This window comes from Meles meles, chromosome 5, assembly GCF_922984935.1.
Source record: "Meles meles chromosome 5, mMelMel3.1 paternal haplotype, whole genome shotgun sequence".
NCBI lineage: Eukaryota > Metazoa > Chordata > Mammalia > Carnivora > Mustelidae > Meles > Meles meles.
In genome coordinates this window covers 119,832,722-119,850,206 of record NC_060070.1, presented here as the reverse complement: position 1 = coordinate 119,850,206, position 17,485 = coordinate 119,832,722, and the positions used below count along the sequence as shown (strand labels likewise).

Sequence of the window (17,485 nt, the reverse complement as noted above, 5' to 3'; positions counted from 1 at the left end):
ACTCCACTATTTCTGGCATGACCCCACCCACAAGAAACGCCCGTGTTGTGGCCCCGCCCCATCCGCGGAGCTCCCGCGGCCTTTGTCCCGCCCCCTTACTCCGTTCCGCAGTCCTTTGGGCCAGGACCACTTATGGCCCCGCCCCTTCCGGCCTGCCCTCGCCCCTTCCCGTTCGGCCCCGCCCCTGACCACACCCCCTACGTACGTTTCTAAAGTAGCGCGCGAATCTTGGCGGGCTCCCGGCGGAGTGGCCCCGAAGCTAGCTCCGAACGCTGAGCCGGGCAGGTGGCAAGTGCCGGAGAAGGGTCATAGCGGCGTCCGGGCAGGCGCTGGAGTTCTGTCCCCTTTCGCCTGTTCTCGAGGCTGAGGTCAGGAATCAGAGCAGCGGCCGGCGCAGCCCCGTAGCTCCAGGCATGGCGGCCTCGGAGGAGGTGTCCGCTGCGGCTGAGGACGGGGACTCAGCACCCTGGGCGCAGCTGGAGGCCCCCGCCCGGTGCCTGATGCAGGCGCTGCAGGCGGGGCCGGAGGGGGCGTGGCGCGGCCTGGGGCTGCTGCGGGCGCTGGGCAGTCGCGGCGGGGAGCCCTTCGGCTGGGGCTGCGTCCTGGAGGCGCTCTGCCGGGAGGAGCCCGTCGTGGAGGGTCCGGACTGTCGCCTGGAGCTGTAAGTCGTCTGGTCGCGGGGCGCCGCGTTTCATCCTCCACGTCGTGTCAGGCAGGGGCTGGCGCCACCCCACTTTTCCAGATGAGACCGAGGCCCGGAAAGCTTCACTAGTTCCCCACAGCCAGGCGTCCCTGCCGCGCACCCAGGGGCATGAAGGAGGGGCATCCAACAGGCCTTCACTGAGGACAAGTGGGTGTGACGCCGCGTGTCTCATTTGAGTAACTAGAATCCCTGGACGCAGATGGCTTCTGATCCCATACTTCATCTCTAAGGAAATCGAACTCCTACCTCCAGTGTAGGGATACTTATGTATAACCACGTGTGCACAAGAGTAAAAATACGTGCGTTATAAAGTCTGCAAAAGTAGAAATTTAAAACGTGGTGACCGGACATCTAGTGGAGTGGTTTTATAATGTTTTCAAAGCACAGTATACATTTTTAGGCCAAAATCAGTTTCCTGATGACTTACATTCTTTGGAGTGACTTTGAACTTTTTTTTTTTTTTTTTTTTTTTTTTTTTTGCCTCTTTATGTGACTGACAATTTCTGCTTGGAGCAGAAGGGTTAGCTCTGCCACTTTCTTATTTGACGGGCTTCCCTTACTGGTATTCAGTTTCTTCTCTTTCTCTTTTTTTAAGATTTTACTTACCGGGGTGCCTGGGTGGCTCAGTGGGTCAAACCCTCTGCCTTGGGATGGGGTCGTGATCTCAGGGTCCTGGGATCGAGCCTCACATCAGGCTCTCTGCTCAGCCGGGAGCCCGCTTCTTCCTCTCTCTCTGCCTGTTTCTCTGCCTACTTGTGCTCTTTGTTTGTCAAATAAATAAAAATATCTTATTCATGAGAGACAGGTGGAGAAGAGAGGCAGAGGCAGAGGGAGAAGCAGGCTCCCCCAGGGCAGGGAGCCGGATATGGACCTTGATCCCAGGGATCATGACCTGAGCCCAAGGCAGACGCTTAACCGACTGAGCCATCCAGGCACCCCATGGTGTTCGGTCTCTTTTCAGTCATCCTTACAAGCCGTGTGTCCATTTAGTGAGGTTGGTTTTGTTGAAGGACATAATACAGTATCCATAAATGCGTTTAATTATCAAATTAAGGAAAAGACACAAAGTTTAAAAAAAAAATGTGAGCTTCCCCCTTCAGCCACCAGGGGGCTAGAGAGGGGCTTGGCACTTCCAGATACTCCTCCCTCAGAATTAGGCTGAAGACTGGACTATGAAGGGCCATTCCATACGTTAAATAGTTGTAATACTTAATTTCTTATGTTTTAGATAAGGAGAAATGGAAACTCTAATGTTGCCTTCCCACACCCCACTTTGAATTTCTTTGAAGAAATGGGTTTAGGAGAGGGGCATCTGGGTGGCTCAGTCAGTTGAGCATGGGGCTCTTAATCTCCGCTCAGGTCTTGATCTCAGAGTCCTGAGGTCAAGCCCCACATTGGGCTCCAGGCTGGGTATAGAACGTTACTTAAAAAAAGAAGGAAAGAAATGGGTCAGGAGAACTTTGCACATCTCCAAATTGGAGGCCATGGAAATGTTTATCCAGCTGTCTGGTTTTTTTCTTGCCAGACTAGGAGGGGGACTTTTTTTTTTTTTTAAGATTTTATTTATTTATTTGACAGAGAGAGAGATCACAGGTAGGCAGAGAGGCAGGCAGAGAGAGAGGGGGAAACAGGCTCCCCGCTGAGCAGAGAGCCCGATGCGGGACTCGATCCCAGGACCCTGAGATCATGACCTGAGCCGAAGGCAGAGGCTTTAACCCACTGAGCCACCCAGGTGCCCCCTAGGAGGGGGACTTAATCTAGGGTCCCTCGTTAGAACTTTATTTCAGTATAATTGGTTTCTTTCATAAGCCCATGTATTTTATCTTACACATTTAACGCTTATTCTGATAAGGGGTCCATGCACACACACAAGTTAAAAGCCCTGAAGTAGGGTCTTCCCTGCCTCAGCACTTCTCAATATCCTCTACCACAAACTGACCACCTTTTTAACTTTTGCTTTAGTTTTCTCTCACTTCGTGTCTGTTGTTCACAAAAAAATAAAATTCAGATTTTTTTTCTCTTTCACACCTCCCAGGTGCCCCTTGTATTGATGACAAGCAGCCCTGCACAGTCACATAGAGAGGAGCAGAGGAGTGATGGCAGGTGGGCTCGATGTACCCGTGGCTTGTTTGCCACACCAGTAAGCCTCAGGTCACAGTCAACACAGCATCTGGATTCTTGCACTGACAACATGGCAGATGGCTACCTTTGCTTTCTCCATGGTAGCCCAGGCTCATCTCCGGGCGCCTATTCTCAGAGAATTAATTCGCTCAGTAAATGTGCTCCCAGTGTCTGTGATGGGCTGATGCTGTGCTGGGTACTGGGACATGGAGGAAGAAGAGACTGCCTCTGCCCCTTAGCAACTCAGTTGGGTGAAAGGAACGTCCAAGTGAGACGACTGTGACCTTGTAAGTTTCGGGGGATAGCCAAGGTGAGCATAGGGCTGTATGGGAAGCACTGTACAGCATCCTGGAGTATTACTACTACTATTAATATTTTGGGTCTCGGCCCATCCTGTAGAACTTTTTTTTTAGTTTAATTAATTTATCTTTTTTTTTTAAAGATTTTATTTATTTATTTGACAGAGAGAGAGAGACAACCAGAGAGGGAACACAAGCAGGGGGAGTGGGAGAGGGAGAAGCAGCTTCCCACTAAGCAGGGAGCCAGATGCAAGGCTCGATCCCAGGACCCCTGGATCATGACCTGAGCTGAAAGCAGACGCTTAATGACTGAACCACCTAGGCACCCCTAATTTATCTTTTTAAGTAAGCTCTACACCCAGTGTGGGGCTTGAACTCAGGACCCTGAGTTCACAAGACACACACACTAGGGGGTGCCTGGCTGGCTGGGTCAGTGGAGCATGTGACTCAGGATCCTGGGGTGGTGAGTTTACTTTAAATAAATAAATCAATCTTTAAAAAAAAATAGAAGAAGTCATATGCTCTACTGACCAGCCAGCCAGGGACCCCTGGAGTATATTTTTATATAAAGTTTGGAAAGGGATTTTTTTTTTTAACATAAAACAAGGATGGATCTTTTATAGGATAGATTTCGATGTGAATTTTTTGAGCCAAAATAGAAGGTGTCGAAGAGCAGAGCCTAGCACAGAATACATGCTCAATTTATTTATTTATTTATTTTTTTAAAGATTTTATTTATTTAATTGACAGAGAGATCACAAGTAGGCAGAGAGGCAGGCAGAGAGAGAGGAGGAAGCAGGCTCCCTGCGGAGCAGAGAGCCCGATGCGGGGCTCGATCCCAGGACCCTGAGATCATGACCTGAGCCGAAGGCAGCAGCTTAATCCACTGAGCCACCCAGGCGCCCCATACATGCTCAATTTAAAAAAGAAAAAGGAATTGTTTAAAAAAAAAGATGGAATTGCTCAGATTTTTTTTGTTTTTTAGCAATCGTAAAATGAACTCAAACTGGCTTCACCATAACAAAAAAACACATGCTCAGTGAAGGACTGTTGAACGGCACTCGTGCTGACCACCTCCACCCTCATTGTCCCGCTGGTACTACCTCCTAGTGCCTGTCTGTCCATGGCCATCCAACCTCAGCTCTAGCCCAGCTGCCCTCTGCTCCTCCCAGCAAGGTGCTCTTTAACTGCTTGTCCTCCTTCTGCTACCAGGAAACCCCTGCTGCTGCGATTGCCTCCGTTATGCCAGAGGAACCTGATGTCCCTACTGATGGCTCTTGGGCCATCGCTGCCTGAGAGCGGCCTACTCCCCGTGCTGCAGATTGCACAACAAGACCAAAGCCCCAACCCCGACGCCTGGCTCCAGGCCCTGGGGGAGTTGCTGCGGAGGGATCTGAACCCTGGGGTAGTGACTGAGGGGACGTCCCCACTGTCTACAAACTGCCAGAGACAGCTCCAAGGCCTGTGTAGGCGGCTAGGCCAGGGAGGCAGGAGGCTGAAGTTGGCCCAGGCTCCTGTTCTGGAAGAGGAACAAGAGGAAGGCAAGGAGGACAAAGACTCCCCATGGCCTGGGAAACGCAGAAAGGGGCCAGAGGAAGAGCCTGCCAGTCCTGAAGGCGAGCGGGCCCCCAAAAGGTTCCGGCGTTTGGAAAGGGAAGAGGAAGGAGGTCAGGAAGAGGAAAGACGTGAACCTGAGCCTTTGGAGCCCCCGGCAGATGGAGGAGGTGCCTCACCCATGGAGAACCAGCTTGTTGGGGCCGAGCCCAGGGAGGCTGGTCAGAGTTGGGAGGAGGCTAAGGACCTAGCCGAGAGTTTGGAGTTGCCCAAAGCTGTCCAGGTACTAGAATGGGGAGGCTGGGTTTAGGGTGATCCCCCAGGAGTAGGGGGTTTATCCAGGGCCACAGCTGGTCGGGAGACTATTTCCCAACTGGGATAACCGGAATCCACAGAGCAGGGGGTAGGAGCGTAGGGTTAAGGAAACTCTCTCTGCCCTACAGACTCTGAGGAGGGGGTGGGAAGGGAGGTATAGGAGGACAGAAACCTTTGGCCTTAATGATCGACAACACGAAGTTAAAGCATTGCCACGCAAGAAGAGAAGCTCCAGGGCTATACTGTGGAAGGGGTGGAATCGTGCCAGCCTCCAGCCTGTCCTCCCAACCCCAGGTCTGGGTCTGCCCCCGTGAAGGTGGGTGCAGAGAGGACAAGTCTAGGCAGCTGCATTTCCATGGGCCTCATTGCCTTTGAGTTCTTAAGCACCTGTCAAGGTTTAGGCTTCATGTTCTTGACTCTCTGGAATCATCCTTGCCTGCTTGCTCTCACTGATCTGGGGCCTTCTCGGAAGAGGGGGCTAGGACTGGGCCTGGGGCCACACTGTGCTGGTAGGGACTTGGCAGTGACTGGGCTCTCCTCTTCAGGACCAGGTTCCCAGGCTGCAGCAGCTGCTCAAGACCTTTGGGGAGGTAAGTGGCCCCTGCTCACTGTTGCCCCCCCCCCCCAATCCACCTGCCGCCTAGACCTCAGCCCTGCCCAGGGAAGCACAGGTTGTTTGGACGGCGGGGGTCGGAGTGGTGGTGGGAGGACAGTCACTGCAGGGGCTTGTCTTGGCCCAAGGGCAGATAGGTCATCTAACCCCAGACAAGTCCCTCTCCTCTGGTAGCATCCAGGGTCCTCATCCACCCACTGTGCCAGACAAAGGGGTGGTCTCTGACTCATCCTCAAGGGCTCTGCCTGCCCTAACATGGGATTTGCCTTTCCAGGGGTTGGAGGGCGCTCCCCCGCTTGAACTACAGCTTCTCCACGAATGCAGTCCCAGCCAGGTGAGTCCCTTAAGACCCTGAGGATACATCCCCTCTCCCCAGCCTTTTTCCATTTAAGTCTGTGTGTCCTTGCCTCATGTGGGAATGGGGGAGGGGATCTTGCTGGGGTTTTTCACCCTGTGTGCTTTCTTTTAGCCCTTGGATCCTCACCATGGGGTAGCTCTCCCAGCCTCACCCTACCTTGGAATATCCTTGCCCTACCCATTCTGCTGCCCTGTTGGCTTGAGACAGCCTAGCAGAGGCAGACTGAGTGTGTCTGTGTCCTCCCTCCTACTTGGCAGATGGAACTGCTGTGTGCCCAGCTGCAGCTCCCACAGCTCTCGGACCCAGCTCTCCTGCAGCTCTGCACCTGGCTCCTGTCCCTTTCACCAGATCTTAGCCTTAGCAATGCGACCATTCTGACCAGGAGCCTCTTTCTTAGACGGGTAGGCGTGTTGCCATACACTTGGCATGCTAGGCACTTTGGGGGAGAGATCTGAGCCTTTGGAAGGGTGGTGCTTGGGAGAGGGGGTTTCCAACCTTATAAGGTGTCTGGCCAGTCGAAGCAGCATGGGGCAAGGGAAGGGCATGGACCTCCAGGCCATCCATCACATGGCATCGACTTCCTCCTTCTTGGGCCCCAGACCCTTCCAGAAGCTGAAGGGATTTTGGAGTTGGGGAGCTGAACTTTCTGTCTTTTCCAGTGGGTGAATCCATGTGAGTGTGAGATAAAAGAACTTTTGTTTTTTCTTTGTAACGTGTATCACCGTCCGAAATACGTGTCTGATGAACATTTATTAAAGGGAAGAAGAAATGAGTGGATTAATATTTTCCTCCCCATTGGCTGTAGATTCTCTCCCTGAATTCCTCGGCCTCCCGCCTGCTCATCATGGCCCTCACCTCCTTCTGTGCCAAGTATGCCTATCCTGTCTGCAGAGCCCTTCTTGGCCCGGTGCTCCAGGCCCCAGAAACAGGTAATTCTGGAACCAGCCCCAGGCCTGGTAGCTCTGCCCTCCCATTTCCCAGCACCCTTCACTCCAGGCGACCCTGGCCATTGTGTATTCAGTCAGTAAAGATACCTTCCCTGCCCGACGATGCGCCCCTATAATGAGCCAGGCATTCTGTTCCATCCTCTCTTGCCCTTTGCCCCCAGACCTCCCCCCTCTGCTGTCCCCTATGCAGGCCCAGCTCAAACGGAGTTACTGTGTTGCCTTCTGAAGGATGCGGCCCTGGCGCCGGACACGCAGGTTCTGATGCTGGGGTGAGCATACAGCCCTCCCTGCTGCCCCTACTCCACCCACTCGCACTGGCCCAGCCCGTTCCTGGCCTTCTGGAGCTGGAGTAAGCTGGGGAGTGGGCTCTGGGCCTGAAGCAGGGGCCGCAGCACAGTGGAAGCCTCTCTTGCTGTGGCCCAAGCCTGGCTTGTGCCTCCCCTGCTCCCACCCCCCTTATGCTTGTGCAATTGCCATCCTGGGACCCTTCCCAAGCCCTGGGTTCCAGTCTTCTGGGCCAGGTGCCTTGGGGAGCGCAGGGAAGAGGCTGGTGGTCTCCGCTGGAGCAGTTCACAGCATAGCTGGAGCCTGGCCAGTGGTTAAGAGTTCTGGCTCTGGAGCCAGGTGGACAAGATTTCAAATCTCAGCCTTGCCCTGTGTCGATTCCAGCAGCCTTCTCCATCTCTCTGAGCCTGTTTCCTCATATGAGAAATGGGGATAATAATTACCCGGGAGGATTTTTCTAGATGTTAAATTTGGTAATGTACATAGACCACAGCACAGTACTTGGCTCAAGTCAGTGCTCAAAAATTGTTATTAAATTGGTGTTCAATTTGGGTATTAAAACTGGGAAGTCAAGACCCAGACACATAGGGCACCTGGGTGGGTCAGTTGTTAAGCATCTGCCTTTGGCTCAGGTCATTATCCCAGGGTCCCGGGATTGAGCCCCGCATCGGGCTCCCTGCTTGGCAGGAGGCCTGCTTCTCTCTCTCACTCCCCCTGGTTGTGTTCCCTCTCTCGCTGTGTCTCTCTCTCTGTCAAATAAATAAAATCTTTTTTTTTTTTTAAAGATTTTATTTATTTATTTGACAGAGAGAGATCACAAGTAGACAGAGAGGCAGGCAGAGAGAGAGAGAGGGAAGCAGGCTCACTGCTGAGCAGAGAGCCCGATGCGGGACTCGATCCCAGGACCCTGAGATCATGACCTGAGCCGAAGGCAGCGGCTCAACCCACTGAGCCACCCAGGCGCCCCAAATAAATAAAATCTTTAAAAAAAAAAAAATCCAGACACAGAAACAAGTAAGTAGCTAAGACCCCATTGACCCTAATGCAAACTATAAAATGGAGACTCTCACAGGAGAAGGGGAGGGTCTGAAAAGTAACGTCAGCCACCTCTGATTGAGTCCTTTCTCTGTGCTTTTAGTTCTCTCGGTTAGTCCTCACACAGTGATGTGAGGTGGGTGCTGTGGCCACCCTAGAGACAGAAAACCTGAAGCTCATGGTCATTAAGGGGCGTGGGCCAGAGGTCACACAGCCAGCAAGTGATAAACACCTGGGATCAGATTCTAGGCTGTGCATCTGAGAAGCCACACTGCTCCCATGTGACATGCTGCCTTTCCACACGAGCAGGAGATGGCTCCCTAGCCTAGGAGGCACAGCTCTGGAGTGGCCTTCGCCATGGGCTGGGCGCTGTAGGGAAGGCTGCCTTCTAGAAAGCCTCATGGACCTCTCAATGGGCTGTGATCCTCTGCCCTGGGTCACCCTCACAGTGGTGACAGAAGGACAGAGGACCTTTTGTCCTCACAATGCGCTCTCCACTCCTGCTATTTTTCAGGGAACCTTGGTACAGCTCATGCCAAATCCTTTGTGATCCACCGCCCCAGGCGTCTTGGGTCATAGCCTTCCCAGCCCCAAGTGTGGGCTGGCTACTGGGTGGCCGCCAGCCTTGGCGGGGGGGCTCTGATCACTTGCTGTGTTGGCTGGGGGAGCCTTGGCTGTCTCCAGGGCCTTTCCCTGCCTTGGGGGTAGGAGCCGTAGATATCCAGACGTGGGCTGTTCTCAGTGGGACCTCTGCTTCTTGCAGACAGATCTTGGAGCTGCCCTGGAAAGAGGACACTTTCGTGGTGTTGCAGTCCCTGCTGGAGCGGCAGGTGAGCAGACTGCCTTAGGGAAGGGTGGACGTGGAAGTGTGGCAGTGCCATGGCTGAGTGTGCCGGGTGTGCTGTGGCCAGTGGGCGGGGCCCCCTGGGTTTCTGGTCCCTCCAGGGATGGAGGCAAATAGGATTGCTGCCCTGCAGCAAGCGGGGCTGTGACAGCAGGCGAGGCCTTGGAGCTTGAAAGGCTGGTAGCCGAGAGCAGACTGCATGGTAAAGCCCAGGCTGTGCCTCTTCCTAGCTGTGTGGCCTTAGGGTGGGACTTTTGGGGGGTGGGGTGTGTGAAATTTAATTTTATTTAATTTTATTTTATTTATGAAGGTTTTATTTATTTATTTGAGAGAGCAAATGAGTGCAGGAGGGAGAAGGAGAGAGAATCTGAAGCAGACTCCGTGCTGAGCATGAAGCCTGACATGGGGCTCAATCCCATAATCCTGGGATTGTGACCTGAGCAGAACCAAAAGTCAGACAGTTAACTGACTGAGCCACCCAGGCACATTTTATTTTTGAATAGTTTATAGATTCATAGATTCACAATTATTTATTTATTTATTTTTAGATTTTATTTATTTATTTGACAGAGAGAGATCACAAGTAGGCTGAGGCAGGCGGGGGGGCGGGGGAGCAGGCTCCCGCTGAGCAGAGCCTGATGTGGGGCCCGATCCCAGGACACTGGGATCATGACCTGAGCCGAAGGCAGACACTTAACCAATGGAGGCAAAGATTTTATTAATTTGAGAGAGAGAGAGTGCATATGTGTGAGTGTGGGGAGGGGCGGAAGGGGAGGGAGAGAGAGAATCCCAAGCAGACTCCCCACTCAGTGCAGAGCCCTACTTGGGGCTCAATCCCATGATCCTGAGATCATGACCTGAGCTGAAACCAAGAGTCAGATGATTAACCCACTGAGCCACCCAGGTGCCTCTATGTTCACAAATTTTAAAGCTCAAAAGATAGAGTGAAGAATATTACCCCTGCCATCCAGATTCCCTTCTCCAGGGCTAATCAGTATTTGTAGGGGAACTCTCCCAGAGATGCTTTTATATACAAGGACCCGTGTTTAAGTTGACTTTTTGCCTACTTTTACATAGATGGCAACACACTGAGCAGTGCTCTGTCCTTTGCTTTTTTTTTTTTTTTTTTTTTTTTAATATTTTACTTACTTGACAGAGAGAGACACAGTGAGAGAGGGAACACAAGCAGGGGGAGTAGGAGAGGGAGAAGCAGGCTTCCTGATGAGCAGGGCGCGCGATGCAGGGCTTGATCCCAGGGCCCTGGGATCATGACCTGAGCCGAAAGCAGACGCTTAATCGACTGAGCCACCCAGGCACCCCTGTACATTGCTTTTTTAACTTACAGTATATTTTGGCAGTTTTCCATATGACTACCTAAAGTTCTGCCTCATTTGTTTATTTCCCGTTTACAAAAGGGGAGTGATGATAGTAGTACTGCCCAGGGCCGGGGCGAGGTTGAAGCAGATAATTGGTGGAAAATGCTCAGAACAGCGCCCCATGCATAGCAAGCATTTATTCAGTTATTATGAAGGAGAGCTGTTGCTATTATGCTGAGAGTACCCTTGGGACTCCTCACTTCTTTATCTTTGGCCACCAAGCGAGGCTGAGACCTGTGCGCCAGGATTTATGTACCTTACCTCATTTAATTCTTTTCACTGTCTTTAGCATTAGGTATCATGAACACCATTTTACAGATGCAGAAACTGAGGCTTTGTTTGGTTATGTGACCTGTCCAGGCTTACTTAGTTAGAAAGTGGTAGAGTTTGGAATTGAATCTGGGGCCCTTTCTTATTCTCTTGTCCCATCTCCCAATGTGTGCAGGTGGAGATGACCCCTGAGAAGTTCAGTGTGTTGATGGAGAAACTCTGTAAAGAGGGGCCAGTGGCCACCGCGTCTGTGGCCTATGCCAAGCTCATGCTGACGGTGATGACTAAGTATCAGGCCAGTGTGAGTATTGGTAGGGCCGCGAGGTCTGGTCCCGCTACTGTGAGTGTGCTACAAGCATGTACATCTAGGTGTTTGCCGGGGAAGACCCCCTGAGTGTTAGCCAGGCCAACTACAAGTTCAAGCCTCAGACTGGGGAATGAGACTGCTTAGGAATTCGCTCATCCGGCCTACACCGCTGTGGGCCAGATGCTGTATGGTGCACTGGGGAATCAACAGTCCCATCCTTGACTTGACACTCTCCACCAGTACCAGTGAGGTGGGAGAGAGATGGTAACCAGATCAGCCTAACACCTGGAAGGAACCAGGTGAGAGGTGTGTGCGGGGCATTTGGTTGCAGAACAAGAGGAGGTAACTAAACCTTGTTTGTGTTTGGGAGTTAAGACAGGCTTCTCAGCTCTGAAAGGGTGAGTGGTGGCCAAGGCCCAAGACTGAAGAAAGGGCATTTCAGGCCAAGGAAACAGTATAAGCGATGAGTGTCCGAGGGGATCTAAAGGTAGTAACTGAGGCCTAAAAACACGAGAATGGATAATGGTAGGGGTGAGGTTAGAGGTCAAAGTTTAAACACTGAGCCCTGCTAGGTCTTAGGCACTGTTCAAAGCCCTTTGCCTACGTTAACTTGCTAGTTTTTCCATGTGTTAGACCAATGAGAAGATACTATTATTAGCTCCATTTTATAGATGAGGAAATTGAGACTCATAGAGGTTAAAGTGACCTGCCCAAGGTCACATGGCCAGGCCATGCTAACATTTATGGAAGACCCTGTAGGGTATGATGAGGAGCATGGGTTTTATCTTGAAGGTCAGGCGTCCTTGGCTGTTGGCTCTTTGCCTTTTTTGGGGAGTCACAGGCCCATTTGATGATTTGATGAAAGCTGTAGATCCCCCCAGAAAAATGAAAATCCGAACACACATTTTATGCACAGTTTCAGGAGGCTCCTGGATCCTCTGGAGAGCCTGACGATCCTGGAAGAAGGACCTCCAATATGAGACATCAGAAGTTACCCCAGGGCCCAGCTGAGGCTGGAGTGATTTGGTCAGATTTGCATTTTGTAAAGGAGCCTCTGATATCTGTAACGAGTGGGGATTGGAGAGAAGATCTGTCAGGAGGTTTTAGCAACAGGTCATAGAAGAAACAGTGTGGCCTAGAAGGAGTGTGACAGCCACTGTGGAGTATCTCTGACCCTCAGTTTTCTCATCTGTATAATGGAGGGTTGTACATGAAGCTAGGTTTATAAAGTTGCCACATGGTGAGCACCCAATAATTGTCAACTGTCATTTGTGTGGCTCTCTTCATAAGTCGTACAGTTAATATCTGACCCAGGTCCACTTGAACCCAAAGACCTTGCATAATCGTGGTGAAGTAATACATTTTGATATCTCCTCCATTGTCCTTATGTCTGATTGCTCTCCCCTCCCTAAACAGGGCCATGGGCAGAGGGGAAAGGGGAAGGATCAGTTGCTGGAGTCCTGATACGATTCTTCCCTGTCCCCAGATCACTGAGATCCACAGGCTGGGCCTGGCCGCAGCCCTAGAGCTCAACACCACTTTTCTGAGGAAGCCCCTACAGGCTGCCCTGAGACATCTGGCCCCCTGACCATCACTCCTGGAGCCTGAAGGATACTTCTGCTCTCAGCGCCTCACCCTGACTCGTTGCGTGGGGGTAAAGGCAGAGCCTGGCCATGCCAGGGGTCTGCTGCCTCCCTGCTCCAGGATGCAGAGAAAACATCTTGGCCTCATAACCAGCAGAGAAGGTCCCGGGCTAAGCAGGCTTGATGAGCTTTATTTTCAAGGGATGCTGACCTTGGGCTCACTCCTTGTCACTTTTGCTTCAGACTGGGGATGGAAACTTTCTGAAAGACCTCAGACCTCAGAAAGGTCTCAAAGCAGACCCGGGTAGATGAATGATGCTTCTGGAGCCCTGAGGCAACCTGTGTCCTTCGCACAAATATCTTGCACTCAAATGTATGTTACAACCCCCTGTGTTCTGACTTGGATAATAATTTATTACAAAATAGGAAATTTGGGGCGTCTGGGTAGCTTAGTGGGTTAAAGCCTCTGCCTTCCGCTCAGGTCATGATCCCAGGGTCCTTGGATTGAGCCCCACATCGGGCTCTCTGCTCAGCAGGGAGCCCGCTTCCGCGCCCTCCTCTCTGCCTGCTTCTCTGCCTATTTGTGATCTCTGTCAAATAAATAAATAAAATCTTAAAAAAAAAAAGGTAGGAAGTTTAATGTTTTCTTTGAGGCAGTGTCTGCCTTCTTATGAGCTCTGGGTATTTGTTGAGAACAGACAGTGCCATCTCCCACCCTACTCAGTGACAAGGGGCATCTTCCTGGAGAAGGTAAGAGTTCTGAAGTTCATTCACGTTCTGGGCAGTGTTGTGTGAGACCACTCCCCTCAGCCCCATCAGAGCTGTCTGCTGAGTAGGCGACTGTGGCACTGAGTACAGGGAATGGGGCCTGGAAGGTGGGCGAAGCTGTATCGAATTGGAGAAGGTTTGTTCGTGGTAAACACTTAACTGTGTGATTAAGTGTGATTCAATCAACTATCAAGTACCTTCCCAGCTCTTCCCCACTGCAGGCTCCGAGGGAGCGGGAACTGAACTTTCTGCATCTCCCTTCTCACGACTTCTCTGAAACCATGAGCCCCAGAGCAAGATGATGACGGAGAGGTCAGGAGTAAAGCCTGCTCTTGAGACATGAAGCAGGTGTGGAGGGCTGGAGGAGGTGGGCAGGAAAAGGTGGAGGGGCAAAAATGCGGGAGCTGCACGCTCTCGGCGGCCATCACGCTGCGGTGCCCAGGGCCAGCCTCTTTAAGGGCCTGGCAGTAGCTGGCGCAAAGCGGGGTGTGTTCTGAGCCACTGGGGGCCCAGGATGGCCCCTCCTCGCCTTCGAGCCAGTCTAGTTGTGTAGCGCGCGACAGCGCCCTCTATCGGCCGCAGACGGCGGTGCTCCCCGGGATTGAGCGCCTGAGCCCAGCTGGGCGGTGGGAGAGGGAGCTACAGGAGTAGGCATCTCGCGAGAACAAGAGCCTTATTTGAGCGCATGCGCGAGTTCCCTTACTCTCTTTTCCGGTTACTGCGGCGCGAGAATCATGAGGTGAGTGGTTCTTTGGAAGCCCCATCCAGCGTCATCCGCGACTCCTGGCACCGTGGTAGGGAGGGGAACTTGCGGGTTGAATCGGTGGTGGTCTTTGCCCGTGCTTCGCTGAAGGGCATTTCTCGCCGGGCAGCGCAAGACTGCCGGGGTCCGCCGGCCGGGCCGGGCCCCCACTAGGATCTCTCTTCTCTGGGGCTTGCATTGTAGTCGCACTCAAAAGGCCTGACGTGATGTCCGGAATGCCCTCGGGGTGCTTCTGAAGGCCCGAAGCTTCCGATCACGCGGAAGCTTCCAGATGCCGATCCGGGCCTCGCAGGTGCTGAGCGCTCGTTCTTGCTTCTCTCTCTCGCAGCAGCAAAGTGTCCCGCGACACCCTGTACGAGGCGGTGCGGGAAGTTCTGCACGGGAACCAGCGCAAGCGCCGGAAGTAAGCGGGGCTTGATGGGGAGGGCAGCGGCGTGCGAGCCGCGGGCGGCGTCCTCACTCTGTCGCCTTCTCTAAGGTTTTTGGAGACGGTGGAGCTGCAGATCAGCCTGAAGAACTACGACCCTCAGAAGGACAAACGCTTCTCGGGCACCGTCAGGTTGGCACCGCTCTGACCCCACCCAGCCCTCCGTGCCCTGCCGTGCCCCTCGCCACCTTCTAGGCCCCTGTTGAGCTGAAGGCGGGTGGGCGGCCACGGCGGCACCGACGCGCTTGGGTAGTTCAGACCCCCTGCCCCGGGCAGGCGTGGCTGGACGGACCCCCACCCTGGGTCTTAAAATAAGAGGGGAGGCGTGGGGAGGCCTTGGCCGAGCCCGCCGGCTAGTTTGAGAAGCCAGACTAGCTGTTGGTGAATGTGGACGTTCTGGGTAAGGCTCCGTGGCTGCCGCGGTCCCAGACCCCTTCACCTGCTTTGGAAACCCAGGCGGGGCTTGACCTGTTCTGTCCCTTAAAACGCAGGCTTAAGTCCACTCCCCGCCCCAAGTTCTCCGTGTGTGTTTTGGGGGACCAGCAGCACTGTGATGAGGCCAAGGCAGTGGATATTCCCCACATGGACATTGAGGCGCTGAAGAAACTCAACAAGAATAAGAAGTTAGTCAAGAAGCTGGGTGAGTGTGGCTTTTGGTGGTTTTGTATTTGGGCAGACTGTTGTCATGGGACTAGTAGAAAAGAGACGTGGCTGCCATTTGGATTTTTAAAATGATGGAAGAGAGGGCAGAGAATCATGGAAAAGATCTTTTGTGGTGAGTTGACTTAAGTGATAGCTTTAATCTACATTTTGAAGATTCTTTATAAACAGGTGAGCTCCTCTAAGCTCACTAGTCAGGTGAGTTAGGATTTATGCTTAAAGCTCTCTTTTTTTCTTTTCTTCATTTTTTCCGGTGTAAGCATTTCACAGATAGGAAACTGGTACTCTGTTTATCCTGTAACTAGGAAGTAGGCAGGATTTGAACTCAAGGAGTTTTAACCAGTGTTGCTGCTTGTTACTGGAACATGAGAATGGGTCAGCCTGAGCTTCTGACAATAGGTTTCATGTAAATGGTGAGCCAGTAAAAGTCCAAAGGATAGAGATAAGCTGGAATAAGGAGAGGGTTAAAAAGGTTTGGTATGTGGGGCGGGGGGTGGGGTAGAGTTTGGTGGTTAGAGGCTGGTTGACAGCTGTTGCCTTCAGGGGCCAATTCCTAAGCATCCAGTGGCTTCTTTTTTTACCAGCCAAGAAGTATGACGCCTTTTTGGCTTCAGAATCTCTGATCAAGCAGATCCCACGAATACTGGGCCCAGGCCTGAATAAGGCTGGCAAGTTTCCTTCCTTGCTGACCCACAATGAGAACATGGTGGCCAAAGTGGATGAAGTGAAGTCCACCATCAAATTCCAGATGAAGAAGGTAAGGAGGTCTGACTACCATGCATAGGTTAAGTTTTGGTGATGGTAGGCACTACCAGTCCTGAAGTTTACCCCCATCCTCTGAATGGGAGCTCTGGTTTGCAGAATTTCTGTGGATACTTAGGACATGTGACAGTCCCTGAGCAGAATTGAAGTTTTGCACATAGCCCTGGTCTTCTGGCCTGGGGTTGGTCCTGTTCATTAGGGTCACTGCAGTGGGGGAGGGATGGGTGGGGCCTGTAGATGTGCCTGCTCTGGTTCTTTAATATCTATCCACCAGCCTGATTTGACTTTACCCTTCCTGCAGGTGCTGTGTCTAGCAGTGGCTGTTGGCCACGTGAAGATGACAGATGATGAGCTTGTGTACAACATCCACTTAGCAGTCAATTTCCTGGTGTCCTTGCTCAAGAAGAACTGGCAGAACGTCCGGGCCTTGTACATCAAAAGCACCATGGGCAAGCCCCAGCGCCTGTACTAAGGCACAGTTCAATAAATCCTAGTGCTACCGTTACCTGGGCTGCCTGTGACTAGGAAGAGGGAGGTGCTTTGTGAGCTGACATCGTTTGCAGTTTCTGGCACCCCCTGGTGGGTGGTCATGTTCTCCATACTGCAAAAAAAGGAAGTACATTCTGTCTGCCTTCAAAACCATATAGTCTTATATTTTGATATTTTATAACTTGTAATAGTAGGGCTGCTGACCAGGACTGAAGCTCTTCTGAACCTTGAGAAGGGAAGATCTGGGCTAAGACTCCAGCCTGTAGTGCTTCCACTGTGTACTAGTGGAAGGAGAGGGATAGGACCTTCACACTGAGGACATAGATTCAGTTCTCAGCAGCATGCTGCTTAACCTGAAGCATGCTTAGCCTGAAGTTGCTTTTCTCTACATCATGCTTTGATTCCATGGGTTTCTTGTGTCCCTCTAAGTTGTACATCTGGGCTCTTGGTAGGGATCACAAAGACTGTTCCAAATGGAGATTGGGTTCCTAGATTCTTCATATGGGAGTGGTGCACTTGATTTGTTTGTCTGACCCTAAATTTAAATAACTATATTCAGGGCAGTAATTTACGCAGATGCTTAGAAAGACACAAGTAGTAGACCTGTACAATATTGTAATTGCCCATTTCCTAGGCGAGCTTAGCAAATGGGCTGTTGGTTCCTCCAGACCCTCTGCTCCCCAAGTAGCCTCCCTGCCCTGGTGGAGGTTTTGTGTTTTTTAAGATTTTATCTGAGGAAGAAGAAGCAGATTCTCCAGTGGAGGGTGGGGGTGTGGGGCAAGGCAAGGCACTGCTCAATCCCAGAACCTTGGGATCATGACCTGACTGATCAAGACTGAGGCACCCAGGCATCTCTTCTATTGGTGTTTTTGCCTCTTGCACCCAGTACGGTGGGTGGGTTTTGGTGCAGGAAATGCCTGTAATTTAAGTCTGCTTCATTTAAGTTTGGTAAAGTAACAAGTTCATCCCTCCATTTTAATACAGCTGAAGGGGTAGTGGCCTGCTC

The 17,485-nt window shown here is 51.9% G+C and overlaps 2 protein-coding genes across 2 annotated transcripts; both read left to right on the top strand.

The window, feature by feature from the left end:
* The first annotated feature begins 226 nt into the window (after positions 1-226).
* On the top strand, positions 227-13,153 carry FANCE (FA complementation group E). Its single transcript, XM_046006426.1, has 10 exons — positions 227-661; positions 4,336-4,960; positions 5,538-5,582; positions 5,880-5,939; positions 6,221-6,364; positions 6,769-6,892; positions 7,101-7,179; positions 8,994-9,060; positions 10,896-11,021; positions 12,514-13,153. Exons 1-10 carry the CDS (start codon positions 414-416, stop codon positions 12,613-12,615), a joined length of 1,620 nt encoding a protein of 539 aa, XP_045862382.1. The 5' UTR covers positions 227-413; the 3' UTR covers positions 12,616-13,153.
* Positions 13,154-14,032: 879 nt separating this feature from the next.
* RPL10A (ribosomal protein L10a) lies at positions 14,033-16,493 on the top strand. The gene is made up of 6 exons (XM_046006432.1): positions 14,033-14,117; positions 14,470-14,544; positions 14,620-14,700; positions 15,060-15,208; positions 15,813-15,985; positions 16,292-16,493. The coding sequence occupies exons 1-6, from the start codon at positions 14,113-14,115 to the stop codon at positions 16,460-16,462; spliced, it is 654 nt and encodes a 217-aa protein (XP_045862388.1). The 5' UTR covers positions 14,033-14,112; the 3' UTR covers positions 16,463-16,493.
* Positions 16,494-17,485: the final 992 nt, after the last annotated feature.

Excerpts from the sequence above, each read along its gene's own strand:
- FANCE (XM_046006426.1), top strand. The coding sequence starts at position 414 with ATGGCGGCCTCGGAGGAGGTGTCCGCTGCGGCTGAGGACGGGGACTCA. Across the intron at positions 4,961-5,537 it reads AGTTGCCCAAAGCTGTCCAG|GACCAGGTTCCCAGGCTGCA; the intron begins GTACTAGAATGG and ends TCTCCTCTTCAG. Across the intron at positions 5,583-5,879 it reads TGCTCAAGACCTTTGGGGAG|GGGTTGGAGGGCGCTCCCCC; the intron begins GTAAGTGGCCCC and ends TTGCCTTTCCAG.
- RPL10A (XM_046006432.1), top strand. Across the intron at positions 14,701-15,059 it reads CGCTTCTCGGGCACCGTCAG|GCTTAAGTCCACTCCCCGCC; the intron begins GTTGGCACCGCT and ends CTTAAAACGCAG. Across the intron at positions 15,209-15,812 it reads GAAGTTAGTCAAGAAGCTGG|CCAAGAAGTATGACGCCTTT; the intron begins GTGAGTGTGGCT and ends TTTTTTTACCAG.